Source organism: Alosa alosa, chromosome 18 (assembly GCF_017589495.1).
Source record: "Alosa alosa isolate M-15738 ecotype Scorff River chromosome 18, AALO_Geno_1.1, whole genome shotgun sequence".
Classification (NCBI taxonomy): domain Eukaryota; kingdom Metazoa; phylum Chordata; class Actinopteri; order Clupeiformes; family Clupeidae; genus Alosa; species Alosa alosa.
In genome coordinates, this window is record NC_063206.1 from 24,964,914 (window position 1) to 24,984,095 (window position 19,182).

At 43.5% G+C, this 19,182-nt stretch overlaps 1 protein-coding gene across 1 annotated transcript in view; it reads left to right on the plus strand.

Annotated features, from left to right (window-relative positions):
• anapc1 (anaphase promoting complex subunit 1) overlaps positions 1 to 19,182 on the plus strand; it is a 57,555-nt gene that overhangs the window by 12,500 nt on the left and 25,873 nt on the right. The window contains exons 17-29 of the mRNA XM_048269177.1: positions 1,857 to 2,044; positions 2,399 to 2,470; positions 3,078 to 3,343; positions 6,737 to 6,828; positions 7,233 to 7,381; positions 9,251 to 9,329; positions 9,776 to 9,818; positions 12,194 to 12,267; positions 12,637 to 12,815; positions 13,217 to 13,446; positions 14,477 to 14,595; positions 14,797 to 14,801; positions 19,133 to 19,165. Of these exons, the coding sequence (XP_048125134.1) occupies positions 1,857 to 2,044; positions 2,399 to 2,470; positions 3,078 to 3,343; positions 6,737 to 6,828; positions 7,233 to 7,381; positions 9,251 to 9,329; positions 9,776 to 9,818; positions 12,194 to 12,267; positions 12,637 to 12,815; positions 13,217 to 13,446; positions 14,477 to 14,595; positions 14,797 to 14,801; positions 19,133 to 19,165 (1,529 nt within the window). The remainder of the gene's footprint in view (positions 1 to 1,856; positions 2,045 to 2,398; positions 2,471 to 3,077; positions 3,344 to 6,736; positions 6,829 to 7,232; positions 7,382 to 9,250; positions 9,330 to 9,775; positions 9,819 to 12,193; positions 12,268 to 12,636; positions 12,816 to 13,216; positions 13,447 to 14,476; positions 14,596 to 14,796; positions 14,802 to 19,132; positions 19,166 to 19,182) is intronic.

Sequence of the window (19,182 nt, forward strand, 5' to 3'; positions counted from 1 at the left end):
CTAAATGGTTCTCATTCCAATGTCTCTTTTACCTTACCAAAATAATAATCAGAGCAATTACATTTATTATAAGCATCTACCTTGCTGGCTATGTAAGCACGTAATGACCTTGACATTTCTGCCAAGTGTTCAAATACAGTGTTACCTTCTAGATGATTTCTTTGTTTCCCTAAGGAGTACACACAACTGCCAACACAATTTTCATGAAAGTTGTCGGAAAAGCTGTAGGATGAGCTAAGGAAGAATCCATTAAATTTTGCAGCCATTTCGAGGCGCGGGGCAACTTAAACTTTCGCTATGTTGCATGACATAGCATTTGGTCTACATGGAGATCTGCGCTCTGTGAATTACCTACTTTTGGAGATGTCTTTTGATGTGTTTGCCCCCACGCTGCAAGATCAGACAGTGTGCTAATCCAGTTGTGAATGACCTTTTTTGGGATCTTGACACCATTGCTAACTTGGGGTGCAAAGAAGTGACTTTAGTTGATAAATAACTGAAATGTATGTGGTTTTTACACATTTTACTCTGTGTATAGGCTATGTATTTTCACAAATTGATAATGTAAGAATGGCTAAAAGCTTAATAATAATATTAATTTTTTCAAATTTTAACAAAATTATTCTTTCCATTCATTCTCATTTTTAGACAAAGCAAGGGAGCCACTAGAGAAGGCTAAGGTTGCTGAACGCCGCGTTAAGATGGCGAGCCTAATGGTGCTCAGCCAGAACAGTGCCCAAGGCGATCTCATTACACTGAGCAAGCCCATGCTGTTGATTACCTGGAATTCAACTTCAGTTTTGTAGCAGGGGCCTTTTACATGTGCATTGTTGCACAAGTAGACTGTGTGTGTGTGTGTACTTGCGCACATGAAATATGACTATTTGAAATATGCATATTGGATTTGGGTTGGATAGGTTTTGGGTGGAGCTCTGTCTGGTTAGCGGCACTAATAGGTCTGTTTTATCGTATGACATCATTGTCTGTAATCTCTCCCCTATTTCTTGATATTCCTTCCTACCCCCACCACCCAGCAATTAAAGTTAGCTTGTCCACCATGCCTTAATCATTTAGTCTAAAAGCACAGGGTTCTGCGACTAATGAAATGACATTCCATCCATCTATGTTTTGACCTTTTGAAGCTTGTCGAACAAGGAAGAAACTGACCACAGTTCATTATTGGCTTGATGATGTGGTGCTTTTAAATTGCACGGACAGTTTTAAATTTCTTAAATGTAATGTTTTAAATTTGCTGAATTGGACTGTAAAGGCAGTGATTTAGTACACATGTTGTGAGATGCACATTAAAATTACACACAAACAGGTTGATATTTATATTTTAGAAATCACAAACCTATCTGTTTAATGTTTTTTGCTATTAGTGTAATGATTAGATTACTGTAGATGCTTATGATGGCTTTTAAGGGCTACTTAATTGCCGTTGTTCAACGACTGCAACACAAATCCAGTAACCTATGTTTTATACGTCAATGACACTATTGTTATATTAGTAGAGTAGTTTATGTTATGTATATGTAAACTGTTTAGAACAGTGAAATAGGGATTTGGAATAATATTAATGTTTCACTTTAATGTAGTCATTAGTAAGTAGACATGATTTTATTATGTATAATGAATCAAACATTTCATAATACCGTAAAATAAGATTCATAGCATTATTAAGCTGTTCCGTGCTGTTCCAAAGATGTCAGTTAGTATTCATCGATGTCCGTCTTGGTGTTGATAGATAGATAGATAATTACTTTGTTCATCCCCAAGGGGGAAATTGCGGATGTCAATTCCTACGGAGATGCAGCGGAGTTTGTTTTTTATTATTCTCTGTCTGACTCCCCCAGTGAGACGATGCCTTCAGGCCATCCGCTTCATTCTGCCCAAGGACATGGCAATGAAAGTGCTGGTCAAGTGGTACAATACTTACAACGCCCCTGGTGGTCCCAGCACACACCAGGAGTGGAACCTGTTCCTCTCCTGCTTCATGACGATGATGGGCTACAACACCGATCGGCTGACGTGGACCCGCAACGTGAGTGACGTCTCAACAACAACAGCAATAACAGCAGCAGCAATAGCAATAACAACAAAATGTTGCAGCATCAATTTCTGTTTTTTAAATGTGTGTTTTTTTGTGATAACAGGAAGAGGCGGATTGACAATTAAAGGCGAGCTATCATATTTCCAGTCGCACACAAGCACACAAAGGCTGCCTCTTCACATCTAAAATTAGCTCCAACATCATACGCACTGCTGACTTTTTAAAGTGTGGTGGTGGTAGTGGTTGTGTAAATTGGCCTCCTCCTTGTCCTTAAGAGAGCGGCCGGACCACTCGCATCTGAGATGTACTTGTATATGACCCCTGACCCCCTTTGCCTCTCCACAGCTCCATATTGAAGTGCCCCTCTCCCCAGTCGCTCCGAAGAAGGCTAGACCTGCCGACACGGGCTCAGACGAGGTAGGAGTGCCCTCTGTTTTAGCAGTGCACAGGTTTTGCTCAGTGGGAGCCATGTGGGACTTGCATTGATGTCTCTAATCCTTGTTATTAAAAGAGCTGTTTGAAACGTTTTTAGAAGTGCTTGATTCGTTTTTTTTTTGTTTGTTTGTTTTTGGTTAAGAAGGATCATTCATGTGCGATTTAGATATCTTTCTTATAATGCTTTCAATGTCCTGAATACACCTATCAATGCAAAATTTGCAAAAACATCAAAATAGTTGTCAAATTGTCTTGGTCTGTCTCACCCTTTGACTGACCTCATCAGGGATATTGGCTTGATCAGAAGTGGGCATTTAAGCGTTATTAGCTGACAGAGTCAAAAGGTCACATTCTAATGTAATCCTCAGGACTTGGCTGATGGGTGATAATCAATTATGGGTTTTTAGCTTGTTGGATGCTGCGTTAATTTAATCCTTGGCATTACGAAGGTCATCACGACTATGTAATGGAGTTTGTTTGCATAGTGTAGTGTTGTTGTGAAAGTCATGATACCTGAGTTGTAAGACTTTTAACGATCCATCAATGGTTGGGTCCAGGATTAAGACAAAAAGGTCTTAATGTTTTTTAGGACTGGGACTACCTGCGCAGCTCGGATTACCACTGGCAGCTGTCCATGCAGCATGTGGCGGGGGTGCCGGGGCTGGGCACTCTGGCGCCCTCTGGTGCCAGGGAAGAGCAGATGTCTGTGCTCAGTGTGGACTCCTCGGCCCCTTTGTTTCAGCACATCCCGTCCCTGTTCGCTGTGCTGCACCTGCTCTACGAAGACCTGAAGCTGGACGAGCTGCAAAGAAGTGGAGCCCGCTCCCTAGTGGGCCTCCTGCAGCAGATGGCCAGGTTGGCCTGTCACTTACCTTTGAATTATTACCTTTTTACCTTTACATATTCCACTGACTACGCCATATATTACATTCAGAGGTGTAAAAGTCCAGCTCCAGAAAGTAAAAGCCCTGCCACATTTTTGTTCCAACCATTCACTTTTTCAGGTGATTCGGGTCTTAGCACAGGTCTTAAAGGGATATTCCACCATCCAGCCGTTCTGAGTCTGACAGTAGCACTTTTAGCTCCAGCTCATTGAATCAGATTAGACCGTTAGCATCTCTCCTATAAGCTAACGGTCTAATCTGATTCAATGAGCTGGAGCTAAAAGTGTTACTTTAAGATTCAGAGAACGGCTGGATGAACTGGGGAAAGGTAAAACTCAAGGGGAGGTGGAAAACGAGTGCATTTCCCCAAATGGTGGCGTGTATTTCCCCAAATGGTGGAATATCCCTTTAAGCCAGGTAGAGTAATTAGTGAAATCAACTGTGTTAAGGGCACAGGTAGAACCGATACATGGCAGGACTTTTCCTTTCTGAGCCCAGACTTTTACGTCTCTAATTGCATTACATTATGTTATAGTGCTGGGCTGTATACCGGTTCACATCGTATACCGGTGTATATTTTCGTTATGATATGAATTATTAAGATACCGACATACCCGGTTATTTGATTACGAGCAGCTGCTAGAATCATGAAACAGCATAATTTTCTGGGGCCATGCAAACCTGCATTACCACTAGTGTGGAGTTATTCATCAATCATCACAGTAAAATAGACCATCCTTAGTCAATCTACTGCAGCAATTCCTCTCTCAACCTGTAGAAAATGCTGTGAACATCTGATTATGCATGAAAAAAAAATACCGTCATTTACCGTGAAACCGAATTTTGAAAAATACCGTGATATACATTTTTGGTCAGACCGCCCAGCACTATTATGTTACATTTATCCAAAGCGACATCAAAAGAGAAATAACATTTAAGCTGAAGTGCAATACAAGACCTTAACATTCCCAAAATCCCTTCGCATTCTACTCATTTTGCCCTTATTGAAATGTTTTTTTGTATCAGCCCACACTTGTGTACAGCCTAGGCTGCCTACTGCATGCTAGCTCAGCTCCTTAGCCTCTATGCTACCATCACCATCTATCTATCTATACATTACAGGAATGTCTGTCCGTTATTCGCACATCTTTCGAACCGTTTATCCGATTGATTTCAAACTTGGCAGGTGTCTTGCTACGGGCACGAGTAAGTGCAGCGCCAAGTTTGACATTGTTTGGATAAGTAATGCAAAATATATTGTTAAATAAATTTGTAAAAGAAGCACACATTGGCTTTCTTCACTCTACTACAGTATATATACTATACTGAAGCCACTCCCCCTCTCACACAGCACAGAGCAGCACTATATCAGGGCACAGGTCAAGATGCAAGATGTTTGGATGATTATCATGTCTGACATGTATGTAGTTTGCTTGCATAAAATGATTCCGCAGATTTTGCAACAATACGCCAACAAACACGGGTATGCAGTGGCTATTCAAAATGATGTAAAATTTAAAGACGTTTCAGAATGCCACACAGCTAGACAATGAGTGACAGACAGAGCGACATGTCACTTACTGTATGTTACCAAAGTCACATTATTGCAAATTTCAAATGATGATGCATCTTTCTACAAAATGGTTTGCCTTCTATATCATTAAGTTACTCAATAGGCTGAACATATAGCCTTACATCAAAGCTTTAGGCTTATGTCATTTCGATCAGCTACAGACAACGAGTGGCAGACACTTATAGACTATCAGAGATTGTTGAGTCACATCGTTGCAAATTTCATATGATTATGCGTCATTCCACAAAATGGTTTCTCTTCTCTTATCAGGAAGTTATTCAATAAGCTTAACAATAAACATATAGCCCTAACTCAAAACAGCTGCTAGGCTTATGTCATTTTGATTTGTAAAAATATCACATGCAGCCATGCCTAAATTTTGCTTACTGCACATCAATTATAGGCTAATATATTCTAATATAATATTTATTGAATGCTTAGCTGGAATGATGTTTTCCCTATCATCCTATTTTTAAAGCATGCATACCTGCGGGCATGTAATTGGGCTACAGGTTTTCTACAGGAATGACATGTTTGAACAGGCACTGCACTAGTTACATTGAATGTTAAATATAATTCAACTGAAAAAAACAAAACAAAGTTGTGCAAAAAAAGATGATGTATACAACTGTTACCACTTTAAAGCAAAGGGATGCACTAGTCAAAAAGATGGCATTAAAGCAAATGCAGCAAAAAAATCGTTACATTTTGATAATGATGTTTTCATAATGATTGCAAGTCATAGTTGATAATTAAGGAATTAATTTGATTAATTGCACAGCCCTAAATATTTACATATGACATTACAGCACGTTGCATTTATCCAAAGTGACTTAAGAGAAATGACATTCAAGCTACAGTGCAGTAGGGGACCTTAGAGTAACAATAGATACTTTTACCACACGCATTGTTATATGGTCTTTTGGGCCCCCATCGTCGACTTCAAGGCAGTACCGTCTTGAAGGCGCTAGGGTTAGGTTAGGATTAGGTGCCTTGAAGTCAACTGGCAGCGCTGCCTTGAAGTTGACAGTGGGGGCCCAAAAGACCATCAAGCTCACAAACAGTCAAGATACACTTCCCTGTGTGTTCTATTCACTTTGATCTTTTTGAAGTGTTTTTTTTTTTGTATTTCTTGGTATAATTATTTATTAGATAATAAACATTAACAGGAGTAGAATATTTAATTCAGTTTAGTTTGGTACCATAACATAAGACAATGTCACAAGGTACTTAACAGAGCCCAGCTTGAACTTGTTTCTTAATCTTTCTTGTCCAAGCACTAAGGCAACAGGCAAGAAACTTTGTAGGAAGAAAACTTGAAACCTGGAATCTTAAGAGATGGCCCATCATTTTCAGAATTATTGCACTGTGGTAATTCGAGGACCATTTTTATTAACATTAAAAACCATTTAGACAAGATTCAGACTGAAAACACATTTTGTTGTCTAGACCTAGATACAGCTCTGATATCTGAAAGGGGAGCCAAATTAGTCCTCCAGAAAGGTCTCATTAATTCACTCCAGTGTCGACCTCCCCCGGTCCCCCAGCCTCATTTTTCAGCGTGTGTTTTACTCTGAGTCTGGACTCTTACGGCTGTGACGTAGCGCTGCTGGTGATTCATGGGCTGGTTAGGGCTGCTATTAGTATTAGTGTAAGTATCGATTAGCTGACCAAGCTGAGATGAAGAACCCCTGGTTGAGATGGTGTGGGGGTGTGGGGTCAGGTTGGTCGGGTGGAGGTGGTGTTAGTGTTGAAGGCTGGTGCTGATTGTTTCCCCATCTCTCTCATCAGAGACCTGCAGCTGGAGGAGTACATTGATCTGTACTGGCGCGATTACCCCTCGTTCATCAAAACGTTCCACGAGTCCTGCGTGATCGACCAGGGTAAGTGGCAAATCAATGGAGGCGCCCGTCATAGGGCCTCTCATTAGAATGGCCAGTGCTCCCTTGTCTTGTTTTGTTTTTTTTGGTTTGTTCTATCGTACAATCCCTCTCTCAGCATCTCACATCTTTTCTTCTCTCTCTCTGTTTTCTTCTTCCACTATTGCCAACTTTTTTTTGACAAATTAATTCTTGTTTTCTCTTCTCATCTCTCTTCATTAACTATCACTCACTCCCTCTGGATCTATCTAGAATTAGGATGGACGAGATGGAGATAATTGAGGCTGTATCAATTGTTAGGTTCATGGTGTGTGATGATTGGGGAGACTGGCATATGTACTGTATCGTATGCTGTTCTGTCATGGCCTAAATTGCCCCTAATCCCCCCTCCTTGTTGCCCCCCTCAGCCCAGATGGAGCAGATGACCCGGCCCTCGTTCCTGACGCCGGAGCCACCCTGTGTGTTTGGCTGGCTCCGCCACTGCCTCAGAGGGGAGGACGTGCCACCTTTCCCCTACCTGCCTGGCATTTGCGAGAGGACCAAACTACTGGTGCTTGTAAGTGGCTGAGCATTTCTTTTTTTTATCAGCATTGAGAAGTGATGTGATGATGAATGAAGCCTTATCTATCACACATGTGTAAATGATGCCCCCCTGAAAAGCACTTTGTCTTCACTAATGGGTTGACTTTCTCACAGTAGCTACATTCAGTGACTTTCCACAGGAACGTTCAGACAAGACCTCTGCTTACTTTTCACCTACAGCTTTTATGGGCCAGGTTACTCTGTAACACGTGCTTCTTTGGTCTCTAGTACTTCTACCACAGTAGTTACGCACAGCGTGGCTTACAGAATCCTTCATTAGCAGAATTAGGTGCAGAATGGATATAGTGTATCCTAGGAGGAGGAACATGGAAAGAATGTATTGAGTTTAGGCAGTACTGATTCCTCAGTGGCCCATGCCCAGCAGGGGGCAGTGTTCCTAAGCGTCTTGTTGGGATCAGTAAGACATCTAGGTGCAGAGCTACGTGCCCACTCGAAAGTGCTACCTTGCCTCTCGGCGAGTTCCTGCAGGGTTGACGGGAGGTCATGACGGAATCCTTTAATAACAGAGGTGCAAATGTGGGGTCACATGGTGCTGTAGCTCTCGCATGCTCAATGGAAATGTCAACTAGTTAGTCGGCATTTTGCTCCCAGCTAATCACAGTGACATTTTTCCATCTGTTTACTCGGTCTGTTCTGAGTTCCTCCAATGGCATCTGTGTCCCTCTTCTCCTGTGTCTGTGTGTGTGTCTGTGTGTGTGTGTGTGTGTGTTGGATAAGAGCTGCCTAACCTTAATTAAGCATTGGAGGTCTGAATCATGAGTGATGGTGGGAGGTTGATGGAGGAGTGACGCTGAGTGGGGTGTGTGTTTGTGTGTGTTTGACAGAAGAGGGGGAAGGGGATGGTTTGTCTGTCCTACCATCGTGCCAAGCACAGTGACGCACAATGGACAGAGAGACACTAACGACATGTCATGCAATTATAGCCTGTATTTACCCTAGTCCTCCTCTCACACACTCACACACACACACACACACACACACACACACTACATCCCCTTCCCTACCATCCACCTGATTACCGGACAGAACATTACTGGCTTTGCTTAACTTGTTTAAACCTCCATCAACCCCTCTCTCACACGCAATTTCCTGTGTCAGCCGGAACAGAATTGTTTCTCTCTCCTTCAGATTCCTGCTTTAGTCCTGATGGACTACAAAATCAGGCAATGTTTAGCCCGTCATTCTAAGCACGCTAAAATTGGGCCGTGGTCGGCCGCACACTGGAATGTGATGAATGAATGAGGACGAGCCTGGAAGTCTGAATGTCTTTGCGCTATTATTTTCTAAAGCAGACGGGTTTAGTCATTGCCACTAAAACCACAACGGTGCTGTCCCACTGCAGATACTCAATCGGCTTCTCTCATCCCCTCCACCCCTACTGACTTTTTCTCTCTCGTTCTCTCTCTTCTTTTTATCTTTCATTACTCGTGTTCCCACCCAATATCTTTCTTTCTTTTGTTCTTTCATTCGGTTGTTTATTTGTTATTTCTTTCTGTCTCCTTCTCTTTCTCCCACCCCTCATCTCCACTATGTTATTTGACCCATTCATTCCACCAACCCTCCCCTCATCCTCTCTAATCTCTAATCTCTCTATCTATTTGTATCTCTCTCTTTCTCTCTATCTATCTATCTATCCATCTCTGTCTCTCTCTCTCTCTGTCTCTCTCTCTCTTTCTCTCTATCTATCTATATATCTCTGTCTCCCTGTCTCTTTCTCTCTCTCCGTCTCTCTCTCTCTTTCTCTATCTATCTATCTATCTCTCTCTCTCTCTCTCTCTCTCTCTCTCTCTCTCTCTCTCTCTCTCTCTCTCTCTCTCTCTAGAGTTACGCGTTGTACGTGGCTGGAGACAAGAATGCGGTGTCGGAAAACGTCTCTAAATACCTGGCCAAGATCTCTGCAGGTGAGCTGAGCTGAGTTTTCACAGGCCGGGTCACTGTGTCTGTCTGAGATTGACATGCTGTGCCCCTCTGACAATAAGACACTCCCATGGGCAGTGGGGGTGGAGGGGGCAGAGTGCGGGGGGGCATGATAAACATATTGCAATATGGAAATAGTAATTGGATGAATAAACAGTGCTGAAGGCATATAATGTGATTTTGCATAGCACAAATGAAGACTTTCCATGGTCTCCAAGGGTGAGGAGAAAACAGAATTGAATTTATTGTACATGTAATATGGTTTAGAGATGACGCATTATTGGCAGAAGTTTTATTTTGCCACACATGACCTGTAAGCACACAGTTGTTTATGCATGTCCTTTGAATTTCCCCATCAGAAAGAGGGATCAATAAAGTATCTATCTATCTATCTATCTATCTTTGTTAATACTGTGCTTCTCCATCACAGGGCAGAAGAAGAACATCTGTGATCAAATTCCCGAAATCAGGAGGTACGTTTTTTTTTTTCAGCATCGGGATCTATGGAACAGTGACTACTTTTTGAGTAGAATTAGTCATTGAAGGCCTGGTGTCTTATCCATTTCTTGGAAAGCATCTAGTGCAAATGCTTGAAAGATGTTTGTTGTTGTTGTTGGGTTGTAATATCGTTATTGTAATTATTATCTTTCTGAATGAGATCAGGAGTGTGCTCTCACCCTTGTTATCACTTACTTGCATTCAGAGGATTTGTGTAGTTAAGAAAATAAATAAATAAATGAGGAAATCATCTTATCGCAGAGTAATTGATTTCCTCAACGAGACCTGAGACTTGGCAGAAGTGCAGTCTGTTATCAGACTCATCAGTCCCTGGTGCCCTTTTGTGGCACTAGTCTTAGGCTACGTTTATACGGTGACGATGAAAAGAGAAGATGCAGAAGTGGCGTCTCGTCTTCATTTTTTTATTCGCGTTTAGACGAGCATTCTCAGGGGGAAATATGAAGACGCAAGAGTATATGATATTCGATTGGATATGCATTCCAGACCGCTGGGTGGTGTTTAGTGCTGGGCAGTATTCCGGTTCACACCGTATACCGGTGTATATTTTCGTTATGATATGAATTTTTAATATACCGCCATACCAGTGTATTTGATTACACAACGTTTGGAACGCTGCGCCGCACGACAGTGTTTCAGACGGGACTTTTTTCACACGCACGCATGGTGCCACTGCGAGGCATTAGTGAGGCGAGGCAAGTTTTTCCCCTGAAGTATGACCCTTAAGGCTTAATTTCTCCTTAGGTAAGGGATTTATTTAAGGGTGTTGCACAGGATACCTTCAATTGTTTCTTTAGTTAAGGAAAAATGTTAAGGGATACTGCATTGAAAGGGATTTACCAAAGATCCTTGATTACTAGCTCCGCTTTAACCCTTTCTGGATTTCCGTCACGAAAATTCTATTGAGATTGTTCAACACAGTGAAGTTTAATGTTCTTATCATTCATCTCACCTTAAGGATATTCGCTGAAATGATCCAGGTAGCAAGTAAAGCATGTTATAGACATGCACTGAGCAATACTAGCTGGCTAGTTAGAAATGATCCTGACTGTCATCAGTGCACCAAAACAAACTTTTTTGTTAAAGGAACCGTATGTAAGAAAAATATTTCAATTAATCATAAAATGGCCCTGATATGTCACTAGACATTAAGAAATCATGTTGATGTTGTGTTTTGTCATGTCATGTTGTGTTTTGGCCTGATGCGCCACCCTCCACCTATCTACTAATCACGAAGTCAGTAGTGTTTCGCCATCAGGGTTGGCAACCTCGAGTCAGGGGGGAGGGGGAGGGGATACATCACTCTTCAGTATTTTGAAAGTGATTGCAGTACCAGTTTTGGCCACAATCTTACATATGGTTCCTTTAATGTTTTGCCTAGCGAACCGAACCGAAGCTCATGGCAGGCTAACAAGACATCCACATCCACATGACGTTAACGTTAGCCTACCACTAACGTCATGTAAACCACACAATAACAACAAGGCATGTTTATGATAGGCCTATTTGACAGCGTAAGCATATTAGCAGAGAGGTTTTATTTTAAATTGTATAATTTTCAAAAAAAGTATAATTATTGCAAGTTGCACTACTTTTGTTTGTGAAATTTGCACAGTAAAAGTTCTGTATTTTGACTGCAATTGTCTTTGCATTCTGATTAGATTCTTCATTAGAATCATGAGTGGCTCTTTGTAAACGGCATCATTTTCGGGGGGCATGCAAAACTGCATTACCACTAGTGTGGTTTTTATACATCATGACAGTAAAATAGACCATCCTTAGTTGGTGTACTGCAGCAATTCCTCTCTCAACCTGTAGAAAATGCTGTGAACATCTGATTATGCATGGGGGAAATAAAATACCGTCATATACCGTGAAACCGTAAGAATTTTGAAAAATACCGTGATATACATTTTTGGTCATACCGCCCAGCACTAGTGGTGGTGTGATAGAACCCCGGTACGTCACGCGCAGACATTCTAATTTGACAGTTTAGCCAGAGAGGTAATCTAGGATCTTTGGTTTAGACGGAGACGCAACCCGGGTCGTCTTCAAAACTCTACACTCTGGAAGGAGTCTTCAGATTTTTGCGTCTTCAAGCCCCGATGGCGGGGTCGCCGTGTAAACGAAAGGCACTTATGATAAAATATTTTGTCGTCTTCCTTCGCAATCGTTCTCGTATAAACGGCCCCTAAACCACACGCTGGAATCAGATGGCATTTGTCACCTGCCTCCCCCCAAATAACTTCTGAGTAAAAAAAAGTGACTCATCATCTTTGTGTGCGTGTGTGTGTGTGTGTGTGTGTGCGCGCGCATGTGTGAATGTTTGCAGAGAGAGCAGCGTGAAGTTTGAGGCCCCGCAGGGGAACCTGGCCGAGAGGCTGATGGAGTGGCTGACCTCTGCTGGTGCGGCACTCCGACTTTCCGCCTGTCAGACGCAAACACCTGTTGCATCCAAACACACCCCCCACCGATGACTTTAAATTAGAACAATAATGTGCTTTTCAAGTGTAACTGATTAATTTACGTAGTTTGAAGCCTGTTGTCTTCATACCTCTCTAATATCAGGGTCCCTTACACCGGTCAAGTTCCTTGAGGAGATATTTGCTAATAACTATATAAATTAGTAAAAATGTAATTCCTTTTCACACAGCTTGAAAAACATACCAGTATTAAAGTCCGTAACTGTGCAACATAACATGTAGTTTAATAAGTCCATTTAGTTAATTCATAATTTAGTTAATTGCTTGTTAATGCTTGGTGTTCATTTTAAAGGGTTCACTCTGAAGGACCTCGAGTCGGTACCATTTGGGGCGGCCCTGCCAATCAGAGATGCCATCTACCAGTGCCGAGAGCACCCGTGCTCTGATTGGTCCGAAGATGTTTGTGCACTGATTGGACGGCAGGACCTCACCAAACAGGCACACAAAGTCACTCCTACCAAGGCCAAAACGGTAAGTGTGATAAGCTGGAATGTGTTTGAGAGAGGGCACTAACCATGCATTAGAGGATTGAAGTTTTATGATGTTAGAAAGTCTGAGATGAATTTTTAGCGCTACTTGCCTATATCCGTTTTGCTACCGAAGAGTTAAATTAGAAAAATATTTTAATGCTCGTATATACAGTACATACACAAATGTGTATGTGTGTATTTGTGTGTGTTTTTTTTTTAAAATAGGTATACTAGGTTTTTTACTTTTTTCAATCTTAAATGCGAAATTGTGTTTGCAACCATCATACATGACTACTTGTATTCCACTGTGACTGTGTGTCTGTGTACGTATGCGTGCGTGCGTGTTTGTTTGTTTGTTTGTCTGTTTGTCTGTGTGTTTTGTTGGTGTGTGTGTGTGAGCAGTCGGTAGGCCTTGGGGGCGAGATGCTTGATGTGCCGGTGCCCAGTGAGGCTGACGAGGAGGAGGACGGCATGGCGGACCTGGACCCCGAGGTGACGGGGCTGATCTGGAGTCAGGACCTGCGCGTGCAGGAGGTGCGGCGGCTGCTGCAGAGCTCGCGGCCCGTCCGCGTCAATGTGGCCCAGCTGCCCGAGGTCAGCGATCATGAGTACATCGAGGAGAAGGAGAACAAGTCAGTGTGTACACACACACACACACACACACACACACACACACACACACACACACACACAGTGATGCACTTCTACTGTCTCTCATGTACGCACACCAAAGTCCAAAGACAAATGCTCTTGAACACACACACACACACACACACACGCACACAGAAGCAAACACACAATTACTTATGTATGCAGTATGCACATTCACACACACACACATGCACATGCGCACACACACACACACACACACACACACACACACACACACACACACACACACACACACAGACAGACAGAGAAGCAAACACACAATTACCCATGTATGCAGTACGCACATTTACATACACACACACACACACACACACACACACACACACACGCACAGAGAGAAGTGTATGCAGTTAACCATGCATGCATGCATTTACTCTCTCACACGCACTTTCCTACAGTCACTCAGGCGTGTTAACGGCACGGTGTGTTCACCGCAGATTTCAGTAGTGCAGGCAGACAGAGCTGAAGCGGAGAAAGTAAAAGTGCTGCTGGGGTTAGCCATGTCATGTGCAGTCAGATGTCAGCTACTGGTGGAGTCTTGCACATATGCAGATTTACATGGTTGACACATCGGCAGCGTTGAGCTTCCACTTCTGTAGTGAGTCAAATCAGGTCTGGCTGTGTCTTCACTTGACCCCACGACTTACTCAGTACCCTGTAGCCTAAACTCTGAATCTTTGACTCTGAACCTATGAGAATAAGTGAAGGTGGAATGAATTAATGAATGTATAAATGTATGTAAAGCTGTACTGTACATTTTTAGGATACAGTGAAATAATAATAAAATATATGATGGAGGAGACTTGCCTGATTAATGACTGCTTATGTTAATGTGTATGAATTACTACTTTTGCCATATTCTCATTTGAGCCTTATAAATGCATTTGAACTTATCGAAACATTGCACTGCAGTGAGCGAGTGGTCAACTGAGTGTTCTGGAATGGACATAAATTCAGTCCATATGTTCTTCCCTCCTCTGTCTGTAATAGGCTCCTGCTGCTGTGCCAGCGCACCATGGCACTGCCCGTTGGCAGAGGCCTCTTCACCCTGTTTTCCTACCGGCCCGTGCCTACAGAACCCCTACCTGTGCCAAAGCTCAACCTCACTGGTATGTTACTGTTTCTGGCTGATGCCAATAGTACGTGTGCAGATGTGCTTTTGTTACACTGTAAATGCAGGTTTGCCGTTCTCCCTCGGACATGCCACTCACGCTTGTGTTGCGTTACAAAAAAATTGGACGGCACATTTTACTACGGAAGTAGGCGCCAGGCCCCTCCTGCTCCAGCTGGTTCTGTTTGTGTTCGTGTAGCTTGCGTACACTATGAATAAGGCTTTACTGTTTCTGGCTGATGAAAACGGTATGTATGCACTAGCACTTCTCTTGCGCTGTAAATGCAGGGTTGCTGTTCTCCCTGTGAACATATCTGGTAAACAGTACTCACACCAGTGTTTGGTAAGGTGCTGCTGAGCTATGATACACTTGTGGTTGTGAGGAATAGGGTTTCTTTGTCCCACTTCCTGATCTATTTACGCTTGGAATAATTTTCCCAACAAACAAGAACATGAGTCCCTCTTGGCCCAACCTTGCGTAAGTCTCTGGTTGTGTTGCGGTTTATGTTTGTGACGTGTCCCTGGGGCCGTCTCACAAGTGCCACATAAAAGTACCTTTAAGTCTGCGTTCCGTTCCTCCTGTGAAGGCCCAGCCGGTAATTATGGCAGGAGCCTTGTTTCTGTCCAGAGAGGACAAACGTGTGGACTGTTTTCAGTTTACGGCACAGACAAAACACAGCTTTCATGGGCTCATCCATACTCCTCTCTCTGATGACCACATGACAGGACCACATGAGAGATGAGAGGCTCCACCATTAACAGAAAGCAGGACAAGACAACAAGGAAACATTCAAAACAAGGACAGTCGCACGATTTTGTTGTGTAACCTACAGAGCCAGAAAGATGGATATTGAATATTTAATGATACTTGAATATTTAGTGATATATTCTTCACTGTCAGGCTTTTTCTGTTGTCAATACGGGGCAGATGGTAATTGTGTGTGTGTGTGTGTGTGTGTGTGTGTCCGTGTGTCCGTGTGTCCATATAGAGGCAAGTTGCCTGACTACTCTTGTCTGTGTTTAGTCTAATTAGCTTTCATTAGGTTACTTTAGAGCTTTGAACGGGCACATTTAGTCTGATTGGAATCTGATTCAATTGAAATCCAATCAAGGCATTTGGGCAGCCGTGGCCTACTGGTTAGCACTTGTAACGGACCTGTAACCGGAAGGGTTGCCGGTTCGAACCCCGACCAGTAGGCACGGCTGAAGTGCCCTTGAGCAAGGCACCTAACCCTCACTGCTCCCCGAGCGCCGCTGTTGATGCAGGCAGCTCACTGCGCCGGGATTAGTGTGTGCTTCACCTCACTGTGTGTACACTGTGTGCTGTGTGTGTTTCACTAATTCATGGATTGGGATAAATGCATCCTCACCGGATCAAAAGAATATATATGCTTATACTTACTCAAACACCTCAGAATAAAACTGCTCAATTTGATTGAAGACTACCTCACCAAGGTGAGTGCAAAACACACACACACACACCTAGTCACAATCAAACATCCACGACTACCTCACCAAGGTGAGTGCAAAACACACACACACACACCTAGTCACAATCAAACATCCACGACTACCTCACCAAGGTGAGTGCAAAACACACACACACACACACCTAGTCACAATCAAACATCCACGACTACCTCACCAAGGTGAGTGCAAAACACACACACACACACCTAGTCACAATCAAACATCCACGACTACCTCACCAAGGTGAGTGCAAAACACACACACACACACCTAGTCACAATCAAACATCCACGACTACCTCACCAAGGTGAGTGCAAAACACACACACACACACCTAGTCACAATCAAACATCCACGACTACCTCACCAAGGTGAGTGCAAAACACACACACACACACCTAGTCACAATCAAACATCCACGACTACCTCACCAAGGTGAGTGCAAAACACACACACACACACCTAGTCACAATCAAACATCCACGACTACCTCACCAAGGTGAGTGCAAAACACACACACACACACCTAGTCACAATCAAACATCCACGACTACCTCACCAAGGTGAGTGCAAAACACACACACACACACCTAGTCACAATCAAACATCCACGACTACCTCACCAAGGTGAGTGCAAAACACACACACACACACACACACACACACACACCTAGTCACAATCAAACATCCACGACTACCTCACCAAGGTGAGTGCAAAACACACACACACACACCTAGTCACAATCAAACATCCACGACTACCTCACCAAGGTGAGTGCAAAACACACACACACACACCTAGTCACAATCAAACATCCACGACTACCTCACCAAGGTGAGTGCAAAACACACACACACACACCTAGTCACAATCAAACATCCACGACTACCTCACCAAGGTGAGTGCAAAACACACACACACACACCTAGTCACAATCAAACATCCACGACTACCTCACCAAGGTGAGTGCAAAACACACACACACACACCTAGTCACAATCAAACATCCACGACTACCTCACCAAGGTGAGTGCAAAACACACACACACACACCTAGTCACAATCAAACATCCACGACTACCTCACCAAGGTGAGTGCAAAACACACACACACACACCTAGTCACAATCAAACATCCACGACTACCTCACCAAGGTGAGTGCAAAACACACACACACACACCTAGTCACAATCAAACATCCACGACTACCTCACCAAGGTGAGTGCAAAACACACACACACACACACACCTAGTCACAATCAAACATCCACGACTACCTCACCAAGGTGAGTGCAAAACACACACACACACACACACACACCTAGTCACAATCAAACATCCACGACTACCTCACCAAGGTGAGTGCAAAACACACACACACACACCTAGTCACAATCAAACATCCACGACTACCTCACCAAGGTGAGTGCAAAACACACACACACACACACACACACACCTAGTCACAATCAAACATCCACGACTACCTCACCAAGGTGAGTGCAAAACACACACACACACACCTAGTCACAATCAAACATCCACGACTACCTCACCAAGGTGAGTGCAAAACACACACACACACACCTAGTCACAATCAAACATCCACGACTACCTCACCAAGGTGAGTGCAAAACACACACACACACACACACACACACCTAGTCACAATCAAACATCCACGACTACCTCACCAAGGTGAGTGCAAAACACACACACACACACCTAGTCACAATCAAACATCCACGACTACCTCACCAAGGTGAGTGCAAAACACACACACACACACCTAGTCACAATCAAACATCCACGACTACCTCACCAAGGTGAGTGCAAAACACACACACACACACCTAGTCACAATCAAACATCCACGACTACCTCACCAAGGTGAGTGCAAAACACACACACACACACCTAGTCACAATCAAACATCCACGACTACCTCACCAAGGTGAGTGCAAAACACACACACACACACCTAGTCACAATCAAACATCCACGACTACCTCACCAAGGTGAGTGCAAAACACACACACACACACCTAGTCACAATCAAACATCCACGACTACCTCACCAAGGTGAGTGCAAAACACACACACACACACACACACACACCTAGTCACAATCAAACATCCACGACTACCTCACCAAGGTGAGTGCAAAACACACACACACACACACACACCTAGTCACAATCAAACATCCACGACTACCTCAGTAAGATTATCTCACAACACAAACACACTCCCCTGCCCAACATTGGCATCCACAGCACCTCCTCGCCAAGATGAGCTCAACACACACACACACACCTAGTCACAATCAAACATCCACGACTACCTCAGTAAGATTATCTCACAACACAAACACACTCCCCTGCCCAACATTGGCATCCACAGCACCTCCTCGCCAAGATGAGCTCAACACACACACACACACACACACACACACCTAGTCACAATCAAACATCCACGACTACCTCAGTAAGATTATCTCACAACACAAACACACTCCCCTGCCCAACATTGGCATCCACAGCACCTCCTCGCCAAGATGAGCTCAACACACACACACACACCTAGTCACAATCAAACATCCACGACTACCTCACCAAGGTGAGTGCAAAACACACACACACACACACACACACAGACGCCTGTCCACTTTCTCCAAACATGATGACCTCACCAAGGTGAGTGCAAAACACACACACACACAGACGCCTGTCCACTTTCTCCAAACATGATGACCTCACCAAGGTGAGTGCAAAACACACACACACACAGACGCCTGTCCACTTTCTCCAAACATGATGACCTCACCAAGGTGAGTGCAAAACACACACACACACACCTAGTCACAATCAAACATCCACGACTACCTCACCAAGGTGAGTGCAAAACACACACACACACACCTAGTCACAATCAAACATCCACGACTACCTCACCAAGGTGAGTGCAAAACACACACACACACACCTAGTCACAATCAAACATCCACGACTACCTCACCAAGGTGAGTGCAAAAACACACACACACACACACACACACACCTAGTCACAATCAAACATCCACGACTACCTCACCAAGGTGAGTGCGAAAACACA